The 22,888-nt window shown below is 41.3% G+C and overlaps 2 protein-coding genes across 5 annotated transcripts in view; one reads left to right on the forward strand and one right to left on the reverse strand.

Moving 5' to 3' along the window:
- LOC126981370 (serine-enriched protein-like) overlaps nt 1-13,424 on the reverse strand; it is a 199,036-nt gene extending 185,612 nt beyond the window's left edge. For 3 of the 4 annotated variants that reach the window (XM_050832394.1, XM_050832395.1, XM_050832398.1), the window contains exon 1: nt 13,214-13,424. In XM_050832394.1, coding sequence (XP_050688351.1) covers nt 13,214-13,314 — 101 coding nt within the window. In that variant the 5' untranslated portion in view covers nt 13,315-13,424. Of the gene's footprint in view, nt 1-12,709; nt 12,833-13,213 lie in introns of those variants that run through there. The other variant, XM_050832397.1, reaches the window with a different exon arrangement.
- On the forward strand, nt 12,614-22,887 carry LOC126981171 (cytochrome P450 6k1-like; the record flags this gene model as incomplete). Its single annotated transcript, XM_050831887.1, has 3 exons — nt 12,614-12,762; nt 15,596-15,793; nt 22,333-22,887. Coding segments are annotated over exons 2-3 (735 nt in total), but the record flags the coding sequence as incomplete, so codon positions are not given.
- Between the last annotated feature and the right edge of the window lies 1 nt (nt 22,888).

Below are 22,888 nucleotides of genomic sequence, written 5' to 3' on the forward strand. Positions count from 1 at the left end.
ATTAAAGTAAGCAAAGCTCCTGGTCCAGACAAAATTACCCCTAGGGTCTTAAAAGAAATCAAACATCAAATTTGTAAACCGCTCTCCATCATATTCAATAAATCTTTAACAGCTGGAAAAGTTCCGTCGGATTGGAAACTTGCAAATGTCACACCAATTTTCAAAAAGGGGGACAAGTCTCATCCAGGAAACCCATTAGCCTGACATCTATTGTTTGTAAGTTAATGGAGACTATCATTCGCGACAATATGGTGAAATTCTTCGAAGAAAATAATATAATAAATAATTCGCAACATGGCTTCCGTAGTAAACGTTCGTGTTTGACTAACTTACTTGATTTTTTTCACTATATTTTTGAGGTGTTCGATGAAAGCAGATCAGTAGATATCATATATCTGGATTTTCAAAAGGCATTTGATAAGGTCCCCCACCAACGATTGCTCAGCAAACTACTGGCGCACGGTATCTCGGGTAACATTCACAATTGGCTTGCGGACTGGCTCTCTCAGCGGAAACAGAGAGTAGTTCTAAACGGTGTTACATCTAACTGGCTCGATGTCAAAAGCGGCGTACCTCAAGGATCAGTGCTTGGCCCCATGCTCTTCTTAATTTATGTTAATGATATCGATGATGGGCTCACTTGCAAAGTATCAAAATTTGCTGATGACACAAAAATTGCTAGTAAAGTAACTGCGATACTCGACGAAGAAGCTTTACAATCAGATCTAGATCGACTTGCACGTTGGGCCAATCAATGGCAAATGAAATTTAACGTTGAGAAATGTAAAGTGTTCCACATCGGAAAAAATAACAATCGCGTTCGGTACGTAATGAATGGCCAACAACTTTCTGCAGTAAGCAAAGAAAAGGATCTTGGAATCACTATATCAAGCGATTTAAAGCCCGGTCAGCATTGTTCAGAGGTAGTTAAAACTGCAAACAAATTGGTTGGCTTCATCGGACGAGTCTTTAATAATAAATCGGAAAAAGTAATATTAAAACTGTATAATTCGTTGGTTCGACCCCGTCTAGAGTACTGTGTACAGTTTTGGTCTCCCTACTACAGAAAAGATATAGAAAAGTTGGAACGGGTCCAACGAAGAGTAACAAAGATGATTCCTAGGTTGAGAAATTTGTCATATAAACAAAGGCTTAAAGAAGTAGATTTATTCAGCCTATCAAAACGAAGAATGCGAGGCGATCTAATAGAAGTGTTTAAAATGTTCAAAGGATTCAGTGATATTAATGCGGAAGATTACTTTACAATTGATCGATCAAATAGAACAAGAAGAAATCACAATTTGAAGATAAGTGGTAAAAGATTCTCGTCGCACGAAGCTAAACACTTCTTCTTCAATCGAGTTGTTAATGTTTGGAACTCTCTACCTTGTGATGTCGTTGATAGTACAACAGTTACGGCCTTCAAGAATAGATTAGACAAGTGTTTTGAATCCAACCAGCAACTAAGATATTACTCATTGTCGTCATAACGTTAAGTTCTTTCGAATACTGGTGTCCTTGTCCGCTTTTATCGCCCGGTTAGTGGTAGCAGTAATGGTAGTTCTTTCCTCTTTCCTACATAAATTCCATGCAGTTTTTCCATGCTGCATGGTTCCTTTTCCTTTCCTGCCAGCTTTGGCTGGAGGGATGGGGGGGTGGGGAGGAGCCTTCGCCTTTGCTGTCCTTCATCTTCCACCTTTGATTAGATAGTTAGTGTAGCTTGTCACAGACAACCTCGTAAGGACCAGCAAGTCTGCTGTTGTTTGTTCTTCCTTTGTGCTTTGTGTGCTCCTGCCTGCTCCCGCCAAGGTTTCTCTCTCTCTCTCTCTCTCTCTCTCTCTCTCTCTCTCTCTCTCTCTCTCTCTCTCTCTCTCTCTCTCTCTCTCTCTCTCTCTCTCTCTCTCTCTCTCTCTCTCTCTCTCTTTGTGTGTGTGTGTGTGTGTAAAATACTTAATGGCTTTATGAATATGGACATGTCAAAATTGTTTATAATCGATGAAACTTTGCGAACGGGAAATAATGGCACAAAACTTAAATGTAAACAAGTAAATTCAGATTGCACCAAAATATTCTTCACCAACGTTGTAGTGCGAGAATGGAATAGCTCCCACCTTCAGTGGAACACGAATGACTCCTTTAAAAACAAGCTCGACCGACACTCAGATTTCTGGACAGACCACCTGGTCAGTGTCTTTTTGTCGTCTGAATATCTATGTAATTTCTCTCTCTCTCTTTCTCTTTCTTTCTCTCTCTCTCTCTCTCTCTCTCTCTCTCTCTCTCGAGAGAGAGAGAGAGAGAGAGAGAGAGAGAGAGAGAGAGAGAAATAGAAGCTCTCGGCCACGTCAGCCCACCCCGCCCGTGTAAATGAATGTCATGTAGCACAGCTGACACCAAATCGTAAAACTGCTAGTAACACCACAACTATTTCTAAATCTCAAGACAATCTAAAAGTCGTAATCTTCAGTGCGCGTAGTCTGAGACACAAATTTGAAGAACTGAGATGTCTAGTCTCAACAGATAATTTTGCCGTAATTGCTATAACCGAAACATTTATTGACAAAACAAATACTGATTTAAGTTCAGAATACAACATATATGGCTATAGACTCTTCAACAAAGAACGTGTCAACCGTAGAGGTGGTGATATCTCCCTTTATGGCAAAAGCTACTTGCGACCTACTGACAGAACACTTAGAGACAGTAATGTTGAACATTTGTGCAAGCGAATAAATACTGTAAAAAATAATCTAAATATATCCGTCGCCTACAGGCCTCCTGGTAAATCTCACAAAAATGATGTTGACATATAGAGCGTTTTACGGCAGTCACTTAATAACAGCGACTCACCTTTCTTAGGAGTCTTTTATATCCCTTATACTGTTTGGGCGACACTGTCGGGTATAGAAAGCAAGTCACAAAGAATGATTGAATTTTAAGAGGATAATTACCCAAATCAAATGGTTACTGAACCAACTCGACAATATAATTATATAACACACTAGACCTTGTTATAGCAACACAAGATAATCTACTCAGTAATGTTACACATGGAAAACATCTCGGTTCTTGTTATCATATATATATATATATATATATATATATATATATATATATATATATATATATATATATATATATATATATATATATATATATATATATGTTGTTGTTGTTTTTTACAACAAAGGAGGCAGCCCAAGGGCACAAAAAAAAAACAATAATAAAAAAAGCCCGCTACTCGCTGCTCCTAGATAAGAAACATAAGAATTGTCCAAGAGCAAGCTCAAATTCGGGAGGAGAGATGTCCTGATACCCTCCTCTTGAAAGAGTTCAAGTCGTAGGCAGGAGGAAATACAGATGAAGGAAGATTGTTCCAGAGTTTACCAGCGTGAGGGATGAAAGAGTGAAGATGCTGGTTAACTCTTGCATAAGGGGTTTGGACAGTATAGGGATGAGCATGAGTAGAAAGTCGTGTGCAGCGGGACTGCGGGAGGGGGGGAGGCATGCAGTTAGCAAGTTCAGAAGAGCAGTCAGCGTGGAAACATCGATAGAAGATAGGAAGAGAGGCAACATCGCGGCGGAATTTAAGAGGTAGAAGACTATCAGTAGGAGGAGGAGAGCAGATGAGACGAAGAGCCTTAGCCTCCACTCTGTCCAGAAGAGCTGTGTGAGTGGAGCCCCCCCCACACATGAGATGTATACTCCATACGAGGGCGGACAAGGCTCCTGTACATATATGGACAGCAACTGTGCGGGGGAGAAGAACTGGCGGAGACGGTACAGAACGCCCAGCCTCGAAGAAGCTGATTTAGTGAGATGAGATATGAAGTTTCCAGTTGAGATTTTGAGTTAAGGATAGACCGAGGATGTTTAGTGTTGAGGAAGGTGATAGCTGGGTGTTGTCAAAGAATAGGGGATAGTTGTTTGGAAGATTGTGTCGAGTGGATAGGTGAAGAAACTGTGTTTTTGAGGCGTTGAAGGACACCAGGTTCCTCTTGCCCCAATCGGAAATAATAGTAAGGTCTGAGGCTAAGCGTTCTGCAGCCTCCAGCCTTGAGTCGTTAAGTTCAAGGCTGGAGGCTGCAGAACTTCCTCGAGGCTGGGCGTTCTGTACCGTCTCCGTGAGGGGGGGAGGCATGCAGTTAGCAAGTTCAGAAGAACAGTCAGCGTGGAAATATCGATAGAAGATAGAAAGAGAGGCAACATCGCGACGGAATTTAAGAGGTAGAAGACTATCAGTAGGAGGAATAGAGCTGTTGAGACAAAGAGCCTTAGACTCCACTCTGTCCAGAAGAGCTGTGTGAGTGGACCCCCCCCCCCCCCCCACACACACACACACGTGAGATGCATACTCCATACGAGGGCGGACAAGGCCCCTGTATATGGATAGCAACTGCGCGGGGGAGACGAACTGGCGGAGACGATACAGAACGCCCAACCTCGAGGAAGCTGATTTAGCGAGAGAGGAGATGTGAAGTTTCCAGTTGAGATTTTGATTTAAGGACATACAAGGGGTGTAAGTTATCTCATTTATCACATTTACCGACATACAAGGGGTGCAGGTTATCTCATTTCTCACATTTACCAACATACAAGGGGTGTAGAGTATCTCATTTATCACATATACCGACATAGAAGGGGTGCAGGTTATCTCATTTATCACATTTACCGACATACAAGGGGTGTAGGTTATCTCATTTATCACATATACCGACATACAAGGGGCGTAGGCATAGCTGGGCGTTATCGCGATAAGTTATCGCGATACTTTATCGCTGATAACAAAACTAGGGGTATCGGCCATCCGCTACTTATTTAAATATATATCGGTATCTTCGTTACTCTTGTAACCAAACTAGCGATAATCGCTACTTTTTTTCCACCTCTCAGAAAGAAAAAATAAACGTTGTCTCCTCCCTACTGCGCATGCGTGGCCCGGGCGCCCGGTGTTGAATGAAAAAACTTCGGTGTATGAAATATCTTCGGTGAAGAGATTTCATACTTAGATCATCAACATTAAAACGCTAGGTTATTCTTTTTATGTCTTATTATGTTTTGGGTAGGCAGTGGCTGAACAGATAGCAAGACGGCCCCGCGTTCAGGAGGATGCGAGTTCAATCCCCGACCGGATCCCAAGCTGGGATTTTTCAGCCGACGCCGAGTGGCTTAAAACTATCCACATGCTGTCCAGAAGACTACCTATCCGGGAGGGCAGCATGAGCCAATGCAAGATGGCGACACTATAAACACTCGCCTGCCCCAGAACGGGCTGGGCCGACCATCAGGACCCACCGGGTAGAAGCCTTGGACCGACCATCAGGATCCACCAGGAAGAAGCCTACCGGCGCAATTGGCCAAGACGTAAAAAAAAAAAAAAAAAAAAAAAAGACTCAAAAATCAATATATCAAAGAAAAATCATTTAACTTTGCCCCCAAAATGATTATTCACTGCCTCAAATTTGATATTCCATATTCGTTTGTGAGCATGCCATGGTATTGAAGGCATCCGGTGTTGTGTTATTTGGTGTCCCATCGTCAAAAGCTGGCGCTTTTGTTTACAAACACTGGTCTCTCGTGAACTACGCATGTTCAGACCAGTAAGCGTAGCCCTGTACAGTCCCATCGTCAAAAGCTGGCGCTTTTGTTTACAAACACTGGTCTCTCGTGAACTACGCATGTTCAGACCAGTAAGCGTAGCCCTGTACAGTCCCATCGTCAAAAGCTGGCGCTTTTGTTTACAAACACTGGTCTCTCGTGAACTACGCATGTTCAGACCAGTAAGCGTAGCCCTGTACATTCTCACAAAGCTTTTTAACACATTAAAAGTAGTTGCTGGAAGGCTGAATCAGACATACATTACCACCATCATCGCTGTTTCTAGAACGACACTCTGCACATATAAATACAACTCGTACAGAGTGTCGTTCCAGAAACAGCGGGGATGGTGGTAGTGGTTCTGTATGTCTGATTCAGCCTCCCAGCAACTCTTAATTACGGTTAAAAAGCTTTGTGAGACTGTACAGGTCTACGGTTGCTGGTCTGAGCATGCGCTGTTCACGAGAGACCAGTGTTTGTAAAAAAAAGCTCCAGCTTTTGACGGTGGGGACCCCAAATAACACAAAACCGGTTCAGGCGTTTCTAGTATTATCGTCCATATGTACGTGTCAACGTGTGGTTTTCAGGTTTTGTAAGTTTTATAAAATACAGATAATGAAAATTTTAATTCATCTATGTTTTTTTATTTGAAATATCAATATAGTATCGTTTTCGCCTATCGGACTTATCGTTAGCTAGTATCGGAATTGTGGATTAATATCGGGTATCGATAATCGGTTATCGCCTATATTTGTGTTTCCAGTTAACGAATATCGGTTATCACCGATAAGGTTTTCCATTATCAGTTATCGATTATCGGGAATAAGGTTTTTTGTTATCGTGCCCAGCTATGGGTGTAGGTTATCTCATTTATCACATTTACCGACATACAAGGAGTGTAGGTTATCTCATTTATCACATATACCGAATACAAGTGGTGCAGGTTATCTCATTAATCACATTTACCGACATACAATGGGAGCAGGTTATCTCATTTATCACATTTACCGACATACCTCATTTACCTCCTTTACTGACGTACAAAGGTTGCAGGAAGAAACTTTCATATTTCAAGCAATTTTCAAATTCAAAATATACGTCAACATTTACTTTTAAAAAGATTAAAAAAAAAACCTCAGGTGGGACACATCGCGATAGGCAGTCGTCAAAGACACGGTACCGTGTCGCAATTCATCCACCCTTTGTTTGTAAACAAATCCCGCGCATGCGCATATTGGATGGGATGTCTTAGGATACGTGGATGGCAGATGACACCACACCGGGTAGGGCACGTAGCAATGGGTTTAAGATGGATAAGTTCAGGTTCAACAAAGACATAGGCAAGAATTGGTTTATCAACAGTGGTGAATGAGTGGAACAGACGTAGAAGTCATGTGGTGAGCGCCAACACGATAGATACATTCAAGAAGATGGTTAGATAAGTTCTTGGATGGGAGGGGTATGGGGCGTTAGTTTGGTGACATGATCTGGGCGGCATGTTGCGCTGTCTCGCGAGACCTCCTTCCTCCTCCTCCTCCTCTTGTTGCGAGGGTAGCCCGACATGTGGGTGGGGGGGCTCGAGGGAAGGCAAAGCCCTCCCCCGGTTAAGAAGGTGGGGAGGTCGAGACGGGGCGAAGCCCCCCTTTTAGCTTAGGTTTTGTTGGTTTCCCGAAAAGGAACTGACGCTGCCGCCATTAGAGGGTGGTAACACTGCAACAGAAAATGCATAACTGACAACAGGGGCAGGCCACTCGGTTACTTGAGTGAGCGGAAGACCTCTGCTGCAGCCCACACCACACTGTCATGGCGTCGTGTAACAAGTCCCGCCAAGCAAATAAAGCGACTTTGCGCCTGTGCGTCTCGTTCACGATGCCTTACCAGGATTAAATAAATTAACGATCAATAATTATCGCTTAATTTTATAAATAAAGACGCTTATTGAAGTAACTATTTAGCAACGTGTATAAAAATAATTGTAAGAAGTCCGCAGTCACTTGTTGCCATGACACCGTTGACCACTTTCTTTTCTGTGATCGGTGATCGGAAGTAAGTTTGTGAAGTTCCGATCTCCACAGTCCGATTACCTTTTGCAAAGATGATCCAATCTTTGCATTCCGATAGCCAATTGCTGTTCCGATCAGATCGGAAGATAGGACGATCGGACTGATGATCGGAAGTGCCCAGCTCTGAGATATATATATATATATATATATATATATATATATATATATATATATATATATATATATATATATATATATATATATATATATATATATATATATATATATATATATATATATATATATATATATATATATATATATATATATATATATATATATATATATATATATATATATATATATATATATATATATATATATATATATATATATATATATATATATATATATATATATATATATATATATATATATATATATATATATATATATATATATATATATATATATATATATATATATATATATATATATATATATATATATGTGTGTGTATATATATATATATATATATATATATATATATATATATATATATATATATATATATATATATATATATATATATATATATATATATATATATATATATATATATATATATATATATATATATATATATATATATATATATATATATATATATATATATATATATATATATATATATATATATATATATATATATATATATATATATATATATATATATATATATATATATATATATATATATATATATATATATATATATATATATATATATATATATATATATATATATATATATATAAAATATGAAGAGTAACACAAACACTTGATATAACACTTTGTATATTTGCGCGTGTCGAATAAATCTCACTCCATTATCCGGTAATGTACAATTAATCTTGCGTAACAAGGTCTCTAAAATAACTAAAAATAGTAACCAAACATGAGTATCGGCGGCTTCTTTAGGTTCAAGGATCCTGTCCTGCTGAACTACAGGCATCTGCGTCTGCTATGATGCAACGTCTTTGTGGAACGAAATGCCAAATAAAGTAAGGGCTTGTGTTTCTGAGCCTTTGGGTCAACCTGTGGGGACGAGCAGGCCTTCGGCCAAACCACCATTCACCGTTGCATGTGGCCACGCCCTGTCATCAAGGCTATTAAGCTATACATCACTGTGCCTACTCTGGGCCAAGACAACCCAGCGACTTTTCCATTTCACAAGTTGGTTCCCACTAGGGTTTGTTTCCCTGGATCCCGGGATCCCTGACAATTTTCAAAGTTTAATAATCCCAGGATATTTTTGCACATCCCGGGAAATCCCGGGATGAAATTAAGTACAAAAATAGGGACAAATTTGACTGCAGAATGAGTGTGGACTTGTGGTTCTATTTAGGGTGTCCCGTGAGGAATGTTTTGTGTGTGTGTGAAGGAAGGACTTACTGTTAAGGTATTCTCTTGAGTATTATAAAGCAGCCATGGCACTTCAGTTACCCGTAATAGAACTCGTATAATGAACACCATGTCTACATATTCCACTTTGCTGTATGTATACGGCATTGAGATGAGCGTGACAACTTAAGAAAATTACAAAAAAAAACAGCACTTTCCCTCCTCGTGTGAGTGACCGACCAGTGACGGTTGACAGTAAACTGTGTGTCTGTCTGTCTGCCTGCCCGCACAGCTGATCGCTGTTGCCATAGTTCCCACCGTTTTAGTTACTGATTGCTACGATGATACATGACGTTTTTTTTAAGTTAGACATTTTTTGTCATTAAATACTCTTTTAATTTCGCTGAGTATAAATGGAAACAAATGTACTTTTTTATCAGCGATAATGATTTACATTTGATTTACAATGATTTTCATTTGTCATTCGCATTGGAATTCGGAAGCAGAACAAAAATAAAATAGTAAACGAAGCATATTTTAGCTCTTATTCTTATTCCTTTTACTTGGTTGAGAAACAAAGTGTTTGCTGGAAATTTGGAATTAAACATTAAGTGGAATTAATAAGACAGTCAATAATCTACAGTAATATTTCTGCATATCCGCTAATGTTAAGCACATCAAAAACCTGCAGGGGAAAATAGGTATAATGTGCTATTTTAGACAACTGAAAATCCCGGGAATTCCCGAGATCCCGGGATTAGAGCTAATTTTATCCCGGAATCCCGGGGCAAAGAAAAAGGTTCAAAACGACAGTCCCTAGTTCTCACGCTCCAAGAGGGGGGGAGGTTTTATTGGGGTCTTGGGGTCTTGCCGACTGTCTGGGACATTCGGCGTTAATGACGTCAAAATGACGTGAGCGAAACAGCGGCCGCTCGGCACGGATGATCCACTCCGTCAGTCCATCGCTCATCATTTATTGACAAACATATGGACAGCATTAACCACAACGACTTCTTGTATATGTTATTTTGTAGCTAAGTACTTCTATTTCATATTTTCGTGATATGTAGGATATTCAGCATCACTGGACTGGCACCACCACCCCTTCCCCGGATCCAAAAGTTAACTTGAGTTCATCTCTGGACGGGCTCCGCGCGGGGCCCGGGCTCCGTTGATGTCACTGACGGTCGACGGATCCATCCGTGAAAACGGAATACAGGGAACCCCGCCTCAGACTAACGTCACGACGTCGGCGCAGCAATCGGCAACAGTCTCAAGACCTCTTTCAAGATGTGCCCGACCCTTTCACATCAACATCCAAGACCTCATGTACCCTAGAGTCGTGGGTAGTCGTGGCCCAGTCGGCACAGTGTGAACGGGGCTTAACACTTATTTTCGTTCTTCATTTTCGTATCACCCTCCTTCTTCGACACTTCACGCTCCCTTACTTGACAGCTTCTTTCATCTCCTTCATCCCGAGCTAAATTAGCGTTTTTGTTTTTTTTTTTTTTTTTTTTTTTGCCCTAGAGCTACTTCCTTTACTGTAAAAAAAAATAACAATAATAATAAAACTCAACACATTGTACTCTCCAATACTATCGCAAACAACAACAAAAAAGCACCAATAATTCAGTTTGAACAAAAGGCTTCACTGAATATCGTTATCTCTGTGGGTACGACAATTTTGGGGCGGACACCAATAATTGGAATGCTATGAGCAAACAATGATATGGCAACGCTGCTGAAACACAGGCCCCTTGAACACCCCTCGCTACGTGCACGGCGCCTCGGCCCTCACCATATACGCCCTTGTTCCCGATATTTCGTACGTGTCAGGGTGACACTGCATTTCGGTTTTCCTATTGCGTCATGGGGACATTAAGATAATAGCTGGTATGGTGGTTAACTCTCTCTCTCTCTCTCTCTCTCTCTCTCTCTCTCTCTCTCTCTCTCTCTCTCTCTCTCTCTCATATTTCCTGAGGTGGATGGGTGTATGTATGTATGTGTGTGTGTGTGTGTGTGTGTGTGTGTGTGTGTGTGTGTGTGTGTGTGTTCTGAGACTTCTGTATTTTTTTATTTATTGCTGTGAAACTTTTTTTATTCGGTAATGAGTCCATTGGTTATGTCTGGAAAGCTGAAATTTATCTTTTTTTATGTATTTTTTTTTTTCGTTGTTGTTGCTGCACCCTCTCGAATATGACTATCTAGAATTCTAGATCAGCGGTTCTTAACCTGGGGGTCATGACCTCCTGGTGGGTCGTTTGGGGTTTCTCGAGGGGTCACGGAGGGTTTGGGAGAAAGTGATTTATTTCATGCATTTGAGCTGGCCAGCTGCTAAAGACATCAACCACAATCAGTCAATCAGTCAGCTCATAGCTACAGTGGGAGGACTCTATGCCTCCCAAGGCGCTTTGCGTTCCGTTTCACACAACCAAGAACGAGGTAAGTTGTTTCGAGGATTATTGGAATTTATTCATATGGTGTAAGCTTTTCTGCATGTTATACCGTATCTACAACTTTTATAATAAATTGTAAGTGGAAAGAGCTTTACAATCTGTAATAACCTGATAATAAGCCAATGAAATAGTAAAGTGAAATACATTATAATTTTACTTTGTACACTAGCTTATAAATTTGCATTTAGTAAAACCAGGCTATTATTTTGCATTTAGGAATACTATGGATGGTGGATTACTATGCAATCCACCATGGTCTGATCACGCTATAGACTTGCGATCGCCAGCCAATACCCTCTCCTGAGCATGGAGCGCAGATATGACAGATCTCTGGGTGCGGCTGAAACCTCACATCCACACACACCCAGGAGGCGGGACACAACATCCAACTGTTACCGGAATCGAACACGGGACCCCTCGGTTGTGAGGCGAGTGCAATACCACTGCACCACGTAACAGGGTCCATGTATACGTACACCGAGCCCAGCTGGGTCACGCCCAAAGCCAGGCAGACGCCATATATGCACTCGTTAGCGATAAGGGTTCGCGTCACGGTGACTCAGCATTTTCGGCTCCTAGCTACGTCATGTGGCCTCGATGATGATTCTCTCTCTCTCTCTCTCTCTCTCTCTCTCTCTCTCTCTCTCTCTCTCTCTCTCTCTCTCTCTCTCTCTCTCTCTCTCAGAACAGTCAACACAAACAACACAACTCCTTTACACTGTAACCTAAGAGTAAGAATGACAACAACTTTACTATAACCTAAGAGTAAGAATGACAGATGAAATTTCAAATTAATTAACAACTTATCAAACGACATCTCACTATTGTAGGACAGAAAATATAAGTACGCGTCACTGTGACATGTGTGATAAAGAAAGATAGACACTAAATAAGATAAATGAGTGGTCGAAAGCAAAATGATTCTCGTGAAAACCGGACAAACAAGCCTCACGCTGCCACTTCCATTAATGCCATAAGGATCAGAGATTTTGGCCAAAGAATACATTATGCGAGAGGAAGTATAGAGACGAACATGGATAATCAGAATATGCATCATCCGCCCAAACTGCCAACTATCAAAGCTACCCGACCGTCCTTATTTCCTGTTCGTTCTCCTATTAGGCACCCGGTAGCCCCTTGCTCGCAGTGTCACGTAGTACCCGTTAAACGAAGAGCAATGTTTAATAACGCTATCCTTAGAAAACAGATGACTTTTTTGCTTGCGTTCATGATAAAACTTGAGCCACAGACCTTTAGCATCAGCCTCACAGGGAAGCCCGCAATCCCGCAGTCTTACTTGGGAGGTGAGTGAGTGTGGTGGGTGAGGTGGCACTCAAGCGGCTCGTGGCAACCAACGCTGAAAACATTTTCCTTTTCTCCTCGTTTTCTCAAGTAACTTGACAACGATTTAACATTTGAGTATCGGAAAGTAAACACATATAAATTATGACTCGAAATATTTCTAGCACACGCGAGGCTGAACAAACACCTGGGAATGTGTTTTGCCCATTTATCAGATGAGGAAGATGTAGACGAGAATGTTTATTGTTGTACATTGCATGAGACATTAATTTAAATCAACTCTGATATATCATTCTTCCTTTAAATTTTCATTAAATCTATTACTTAATCATCTGCGTAATGCTCTCCTGACAGGTTGATTTAATCTGTCTTAAGATAAACCCTAAGTGAGAGAGGTGACCGCCTAGAGCACAGCAGTGTGAAGGAGTCTGTCCAGTTACACACAGGACTTACGGTAAGCCTGCATGGTTGTGGACGCAGCCTGTCGCTAAGTGGTGAAATCTGAGCTGTCTTGTGCGGCTGGCCGTTGGCATTTCCTGGCTGAGTGCAAACATTAATTACTGCACGTCCAGGAAATGCTAGTCGCCCTTCCTATAGCTAGAGTGCGAATTTCACTACACGTTTAAAGAATGCACTTGATCCAGAAGTACAGCTGACATGAAAGGTAAGTCAGCAGAATATGAGTATGATCGCGTGAGTTTTAGACAGAGGCATAATAACCGTTCCCAGACATGACCTTGGGGCGGGTCCCTTCGCATAAGCAGAGGCGGAGCTTCTATTTACAGCTGAAATTTATTTGTTTTCTTTTGGTAGCTTTTCATACTGATGATTACACATGAATGTGTGTTATGAATCATTATTTCCAATTTGATTCTCACTTGGAGCCCGTGGGTTACAACTAATGAGAGACTATTATCATTTATCTTGATCTTTGGTTGCAAGCCCCGGGAGGCGGGAGCCACGGCTGCGTCAGGAGGCTTTCCATCTGTCTCAACTAAGCCCGGAAATCAAATCAAAGTTGAACGTTTTAGATTTACTTTAGCAGTACTCACCCATATGTACGTAGTGTTTATTTTTCTATAACTAATTGTAGTCTATTTCTCATGATCAGGCTAGTGTCACATATAGGGTTGCACCGATTAATCGGTAAGTAATCGGTAATCGGCCTAATCAGCCACTTTGCCGATTAATCGGTAATCGGCCTTTTCACCGATTAATCGGGGCGATTAGTAATTTTTTTCTCTTTTATAATACAATGTACATAACACAATATTAATAATGTTAATGTAAGGATGCTGATGTTAAAAAAAACTCTGACACCTTTCCACAGCATTTATTTCAAACAAGTCCCTATGTTATGTCACTAGACTCAGTACTCACTAGATCGTCCCCACAAACATTATGTGAAGCCATTGTGATTTAGCCTTTCTGTCTTCCACTTCTCACTGGAACACCTTCCACCGCCGTAAGAGTTTTTCCGTTTACCCATCCTGCAAGTGTTAAGTCCGTATCGCATTGTTATGTCACTACTTGAGCACTAGAATGACTAGATCGTCCCCACAAAATTTATATGAATTTTTAGAAATAATATGTGGAACGTCACCAGCTTACATAACATAGGTAACATGCTCACTGAGACACACTGACTGACTGACAGACAAATGATAGACGGTGGCGTGGGTCTCACGGACTCTCACCGAGTCTCACCGTACTGGTACTGGACACATTAAGATACAGACTTCGTACGGTACGCTTATACCATTTTCAATTTTACCTAATTGAGGGACATTATTCAACTTTTTCATCACTGTAGCTACATAAAGTTATTTCATATTAATATGCAGTAATCATACTGTATATTTTGTACTAATAGAATAAATCAAAACGCTTTTTTTTTTTAGTTTAGAAGTAAGCAAACACAGTGTAACGGACAGCAAATTAGTAGAAGACTTGAGAAATCGATAAACTTTTTGTACACTACCATTTCTAGTAGCATCTAGGATCACCACGAGAACGAGAAACTGGCAAATTCTAACATATTAAAACCACAAAGCATTTACTCTCCATAAAGGAGATGACAGTTGGGCAGTAAACAAAGTTGTAAGCAAGAGGGTTACGGTATTTCTTTAACTTTGTGGTACCAGTGTCCAGTAATTAATGAAGATTAATCACATTTACGCTTTCTAAGTAATCGGCCGATTAATCGGTATCGGCCGATTATTGGTTACCGATTAATCGGTAATCGGCCAAATTGCTTATCGGTGCAACTCTAGTCACATACACGATCTTGACTCCCGACGTTAAAAATGTCGCGCTGCCAGACATACGTTACGACCATCGTAAATAGACCACGTCGAAACGACGTTGTTGAGATGGATATCCAACGGTCGTGGTTTATTGCCGACGAGTGACAGATGTACGTCGGGGAGGGCGCCGATTGTTTTGAAATTTCTAAAACTGTCGACGTGGCCTGACGTCGGGAGTCAAGATCGTGAATGTGTGACACTAGACTTGTGTAACCTATATGACTCTGGTCTGTTTACTCTTAAGTAAATCGTCCCTTACTTATTGAAATAATCATTTGGCGACATTGTTCGTAGACTAAACAAATATCACTCAAATTCAGATGTAGTTTCACTATGGAAAAATAAAATAGTTTTCAGTGTTCGTATATTTACGTCTGAAAACTTTAGTGTCACTAATGTGCTACAAACCTAACTGGCAAGAAACACAAAGACACAATGACTGATCCAGAGAAAAAAAAAATAAAGATAAAAATAACATGATCATAAGGAGACTTTGACGTACATTCTGTAACACTTTTTGGTTCGGCAGGAGTGAAGGCGCGGCACGATGGGCGTGGAGACGTGGCTGCTGCTGGTGACGGTGGCGGTGCTGGCGTGGCTCTACTCCAGGTGGCGTCACAGCTACTGGGCCTCGAGGGGCGTGGCCTCCCCGCCAACCCTGTCCTTCATCGGACATTTTCACAAGTCGATGTTCATAAACAAGAAGCCGTGGGAGTTCCAGACTGAGGCAAGATTATTATTACCATGACAATTCAGAGTGCTTCTTAATTGATTATTAGTATAACTCTTTCCTGTTTCATTGTAAGGCGTGTGAATGCACTTAATATATATATATATATATATATATATATATATATATATATATATATATATATATATATATATATATATATATATATATATATATATATATATATATATATATATATATATATATATTTCGTTGAAGGTGATGGCTAATTCTGCGTTGATTATTTTCTTCAGTACAGTCTCTTTTTCGCGTACTAAAGCCTTATTCTCTTTGTTGAGGAGTGAGATGACTTTGCCATACGTCATCGTTGCCAGATCCGGATTTCAGTGGCTGTGGAGTTGGTTCTTCTCATCTCTGTTGAAGGTGTTTGCGAAGCTCCTCTGCGTGTTTCTCATCTTCTGCTTTAATGAAAATGTCGTTGAAGTATCGGCAGTAGATGTCTGGCTTCTTGATGGTTTTGAAGACTTCTTCCTCGACGCACCCCATGAAAAAGTTTGCGAGTAGTACTCCGAGGGGGGAGCCCATGGCGACGCTGTCCACTTGCCGGTATTTATTGCCTCGGGGACAGGTGAAGGGTGCTTCTTGCGTGCAGCATTGAAGTAGGTGGCGGAGCGTGTCTTCAGGGATGTCCAACGTTAGGGTGTTGTCATCGTGGTAAACGCTCAACTAGGACGTTAGTGAATAACGATTCGACGTCGAGTAAGGCGATGGTTCCGGTTGCATGATTCGTTTTCATGATATCCAAGAAGTCTGTTGCCGACTCTAAGCACACAAACTAAGCTACACCACAAACGTGTACGTGAAAACAACCAACACTGGCCACTGCCTAAACGGGAAAAGCGAATGTCCTCAAAAATACAAAGATTCAACCATCGGCGCATACATCAGAAGAGCACTCGATCACACACTCCAGCACATGGAAACAAGTACACGAAGAAATAGAAAGATCCACCCAAGTATTACTCAGAAACGGATACAACAAGGAAGACATCGACAAGCAAACAAAGAAGATAATGAACAACTGGCACAACGAACCGAAAGAAAACCAGAGCAAGAACGAAAACATCAAACTATACTACCAATCACATTTCTCCACAAACTACAAAGAGGAAGAAAGGATAATGAAACAAGTAATCAAACGAAACGTATCGCCCACAGACCCAGAAAAGAGCCTACAACTAATCATTTACTACAGGAACAGGAAGACAAGCAACCTAATACTGAGAAACAGCCCAAGGATCAAGAAGGAAAAGACGCAGTAGTCACATGTCGTATATAGGTTCAACTGTAAACAAGGGAACTGTGAAGCCCTTCCTTCCACCTACATCGGCATGACGACCATGAAGCTGACCAAACGTCTAAGTTACCACCTCACGAGCGGAGCCCCGAAAACACACCTAAAGCAACAACACAAGACAAACCTAACTAGAGAAATACTAGAAACAAACACCGAGATTATAACCTCATCGACAGATGCGAGACGCCTTCATATACTTGAGGCATTATACATCAAAGAATTGGAGCCAAACCTGAACACACAGTCAATAGACCTGCAGGCCTTACCAAGCATGAGAAGAAGTACCACCTAGCCTACCGACAGCCAAGAAGGACCAAGACTGAACGGCGCAGACAGCAGGCGCACGCACATCCCGCTCGACCAATCAGAAGCGAGGACGCAAGGAACAGCAGGCCAAGCCACGCCTTAAAAGGAGCGTGCGCCTGAGCTTACCAGTGGATAGGGATGGGCAAGTACCGTTAATTTGAGTACCGGTAGTACCGGTACCGAAAACTCAAGTACCGTTAGTACCGGTACCGGTACCCAAAGGAGTTTTTTTTTTCTTAATGACTTCTGATGAAATTCCCAAACAAATTTCCTGTAAAGAAAACTCTCTCTTCCTTCAACTTAATATCAACTAGAGTAGAAATGCAACGTTTAGGAGCCTTCTGATTAATGTAAAATCACTTAGGTTTAAGGACAGACCACCTAGTCTGTACCATGGGGTCTGTGTGGTCTAATTTTCTATGTAAATCTATGTAAATCTCTCTCTCTCTCTCTCTCTCTCTCTCTCTCTCTCTCTGAATGAAGTGAATATTTATTTTTTCGATAAAAAAATAGCATGTATAGTTATTATGGATGTACTCGAGCATAGTCTAATAACAATAAAAATATTTATTAGCAACCTAAAAAAGAAAAAGAATCGGACGTGAAGAATTATCCAGTAACTCCAATAAATAAATAAAATAATAAAATAATGGAAACGGGAGCTGTGATGGAAACGGAAAGCAGGACAAAATGGTGGGAACTTGGGGAGACGGTCAGCGGGGCAGTGACTCAGCGTCTACACACAGGCCTCATACCACATGGAGGCGGGCGAGCACCGAGCGTCACTAAGATCCTAACGGCAATGCGCAGTGCCGAGTGATCATTAAGCTTCCCGGAACCCAAGTGATCATGATGCTTCGCGGTACCAGTACCGATATCAGTTATCGATACCAGTACCGGCGAGTGATCATTAAGTTATCGGTACCTGGTACCGATAACTGGTATCGGTACTGGTACCGCGAAGCATCATGATCACTTGGGTTCCGGGAAGCTTAATGATCACTCGCCGGTACTGGTATCGATAACTGATATCGGTACTGGTACCGCGAAGCATCATGATCACTTGGGTTCCGGGAAGCTTAATGATCACTCGGCACTGCGCATTGCCGTTAGGATCTTAGTGACGCTCGGTGCTCGCCCGCCTCCATGTGGTATGGGCCCTGTGTGTAGACGCTGAGTCACTGCCCCGCTGACCGTCTCCCCAAGTTCCCACCATTTTGTCCTGCTTTCCGTTTCCATCACAGCTCCCGTTTCCATTATTTGATTTATTTATTGGAGTTACTGGATAATTTTTCATGTCCGATTCTTTTTCTTTTTTAGGTTGCTAATAAATATTGTTATTGTTATTAGACTATGATCGAGTACCCACTACCCATATCACCGAGATATCCACTCACTAAGTGGTGATCTCTCTCTCTCTCTCTCTCTCTCTCTCTCTCTCTCTCTCCTACTCACCTCCAATATTTAATCATCTTATATAATTCATCATGCAATTCTTTATAGCCAGAAACTCTCGCCAAGGGATTCAAACTTTTTTCGTTAATGCTTTATTGGATAAATATGATTCTCTCTCTCTCTCTCTCTCTCTCTCTCTCTCTCTCTCTCTCTCTCTAAAAGTTAACGAGTCATACGAATTTAACAGTGGCAAGTAAAAAAATACTAAGTCTTGGGTTAAAAGTTAGTGAGTCCCACGAGTCTTTAGAAAACGCTAATATATATTGTTATTGTTATTAGACTATGATCGAGTACCCACTACCCATATCACCGAGATATCCACTTACTAAGTGGTGATCTCTCTCTCTCTCTGAATGAAGTGAATATTTATTTTTTCGATAAAAAAATAGCATGTATAGTTATTATGGATGTACTCGATCATAGTCTAATAACAATAACAATATTTATTAGCAACCTAAAAAAAAAATCGGACATGAAGAATTATCAATAAATCCAATAAATAAATCCGAGCAACTGGTACCGGTACCGAGCAATCTGGTACCGGTACCGTACCGTTTAGCTGGTACCGTTAGTACTGGTACTGGTACCGGTACCTGCCCACCCCTACCAGTGGAACGTCAGCACTCCTCGGGCGAGCAGCCGGGTGGCCCTTCTACGGAGGCGAGGTGGACCCGTGGGGTCATCCTCGCTTAGGGCCACCCCTCCGTGGTCAAGTCGACCAGTCGGCTGCTCGCACGTGTCAGCTACGGCTGTCTGCTGGGCGCCTGCCCAGAGAGCCCGTGCCTCCGTCGCTGCTCGCCGGCTCTTACTCGTGGCTGTGGCGGCGGCGGAGGCTTCCCCACACCCGCCGCACGCCAGCGGCGGGTTCCCCTCTGCGACGGGCACCGACAAAGGCCCGTTCCCCCTTCTTAGGGGGTAAATCCAACAAGAAGAAGAAGAAGCTCACCTCTCAACAACAGAGATGAGAAGAACCAACTCCACAGCCACTGAAGAAGGGTCTAGGACCCGAAACCTGGATCTGGCAATGATGACGTATGGCAAAGTCATCTCACTCCTCAACAAAGAGAATAAGGCTTTAGTACGCGAAAAAGAGACTATACTGAAGAAGATAATCAACGCAGAATTAGCCATCACCTGCAACGAAACATGCCTCAGAGAGAATCTCCTGCCCATATATACCTCATATATATATATATATATATATATATATATATATATATATATATATATATATATATATATATATATATATATATATATATGGGTTGTAGGGGGGGGGGCGTGTGGCTTTATTTACGGCTTTATTTGCGGCGGCGCCGCAGCATCGCCGTATTGTCGACGAATCCTCGCCGAAAGTTGGCAATGTCGTGATTCGTGAAGGTTCACGACGGTTTGGTGCAGCACCAAGTCATCGTGACCCTTCACGTAAAATTGACGACTCGTGGCACACATCAGCGACACGCCACGATTGTCTACGAATTTTTTCACGATTAATAACGATTATGGATTTTTGACACATCATGACTTTATCTTCGCCATTTACGGCGAAGTGAGAGAAGGGCTGAACATTTTAAAGTTGACTGGTGGTGGTCGGCGACATCTATACGCTGAGTATACGGTCATCAAAATTATCCGGCGATGTATAGGGCGACTTGCCACCGACCATCCCCAATCCTTACCGTCAATTTTCTGCCACCGGCAGAAGATCGGGGATGATCGGGACCGTGACCGTGAATGTGTGCGAGGGCCTTAAGTTGGGTAACTGTGGTAACCCGGAGGTCACCTTACCTCTGCATTCCGATGTAGTGGGTTGTTTCCCGCCACAGGCTCAACCCATTGCGATGGAGATGAGTGCCGAGGGCATGCGCATCTATAGCGTATGCCACAAACATTACCTTCACCTATCAGGCATCTTCTTCCACTGCAGGATATAAGCTTATCCCGAGTGTCTCCATGCATTTCTGTTGTGTGCCTCGTTTCCAGTCTCGGTGTCAGCGTCCCGAAAATTTCTTAAATTTCATCCCACCATCTGCCGGACGGTCTCCCCTTGGGTCTTATATTGTTAGTCATTTCCCAGTCTGTTACTGTCTTTGTCAATATATTGTTCTCTCCTATATACGTGTCCTGACCATTGCCTTCTCTTGATTTTAGTTGCTTTTATTATGTCATCTACGTTTGCCTGTTCTCTTATCCATTTGCTTTTTTTTCCTCACCCACTAGAGCGCTACTAGGTCGAAGGACTTCCTGCCGTCAATGGCTGCAAGGCAAAGTGGTCCGCTGTGCTCTAGTGCTTGGTTTACTGTCTGCGTGAGGTGCATGGTTGAGAACCTATTTCGAAAACCAGAATGTTAGGCTGCTTAGAAGCCAGCCTGTCTGAATTTTGTTTGTGATTATTTTTGTAAATTTGTAGATAATTGACAGGAAGGTGATAGGACGCCAAGTTTTTTTTTTTTCTGGTCACATGATCATGACTGCATATTTCCAAACTTTTGGATTTTTTTTTAGTTTTACTGGATTACTATATATAGCATCCTACACCACCTTCCCCGGGAGCTTTTCTGCTTTTCATACTTCTTAGTGCTTCTTTAATTTCACCTTTAATTTTTGCCAGGATATCTGTGATATCCACTCTTGCTTTATTCGGGGCCTGAACCCTGTCGGCTATAGTTCACCATAAAACTCTCCAACGACCTGTATTAGTTCGTTCCTGTCGTACGTGAGTTGACCTTTTGGTTTTATTATGTCCCACATCTGCTTCTTCCCTATAGTGAATTACCTCAATTGGTTTTACACTAGAATCTGAAATTAGCGCTTCATTGATTATGATCATGTTGAACTTTGCCATGTCCACTTGTTTTTCTTCTCATGTAGTCTATAGGTTTTATTAGTTCTGCTGCTATTTTCTCTTCAGCTTATTGTGCTATTCATGTTGTTTGCGTTTCTCCATTAGCAGTTTAGTTTCTGAATAGATTTTACAGTGATTTTGTTTTCTTGCTTTACATCCTGCTGGAAGTGAGTTTCTTTCAAAATTGTTGTTGAGTTTTCGTTAACTACTTTAATATTAAGATTTTTTTTGTTTTTAAAGATAGCGTATGTCTTGGTGCTTACTCTTTATAGGAATTCGGGCTTTCTATTATGTAAGCTCATGATATGTATAAGTGACTTTCTTACAAAGACATTTCTGCCTTCTCAGATTGATCATGATTTCTAATTGAACCATTCTGTAGTGACAATTAACATTTACTTTATGGAGGACTTACAAATTTTATTAGGTTCTGCCTGTTTGTGAGGAAATAATCAATATACTTATTACTCCAAAGGAGATTTCCAAGTCCACCCTCGGTGCGCCTTTTGTTAAAGAGTGTAGTTTTATATTTTGTTTTCATATATTTTTTTCAGTATAATTTACAAATCAATAAAATAATTGTTAAAATGCTGACTCGCTTTTTCTTTTCAGTTGCGCAGCAGGTACAGGGAGCCGTCAATGTGTGGCCTGTATGAGTTTTTCAAGCCTGTCTTGATGGTCTGGGATATTGAGATGATGAAGCACATTTTTGTTAAAGACTTTGACCACTTCACTAACCGAAGAGAATTCAATTTCGATAATGCTGGCCATGAAAGGGATAAAATGATGATGGAGATGCTGTCAGTAAAGAACGGTCCCCAGTGGAAGGGTCTGCGGGCCATCATGTCTCCCACCTTCACCTCAGGCAAGATGAAAAGTATGTATCCTCTGGTGTGCGAAAAGGCCGATGCTCTGGTCAAGTTTTCGATGAACCAAGCAACCAAACAGCCTCACGTGGACATGAAGACAAACTTTGGCCGATTCACAATAGATACAATTGCATCTTGTGCGTTTGGTCTTGAGTGCAATTCTCTGGTGAATGAAAATGCCGAATTCCCTCGTAAGGCAGAAATCTTTTTCAATATAACAGGAGTAAGATTTCTGAAATTTGTTATCTTGGCAATTGCTCCTAAAATCTTAAGAACCTTCAGTATTAGCGTAAATCCCC

The sequence above is a fragment of the Eriocheir sinensis genome, chromosome 47 (assembly GCF_024679095.1).
Source record: "Eriocheir sinensis breed Jianghai 21 chromosome 47, ASM2467909v1, whole genome shotgun sequence".
Lineage (NCBI taxonomy): Eukaryota > Metazoa > Arthropoda > Malacostraca > Decapoda > Varunidae > Eriocheir > Eriocheir sinensis.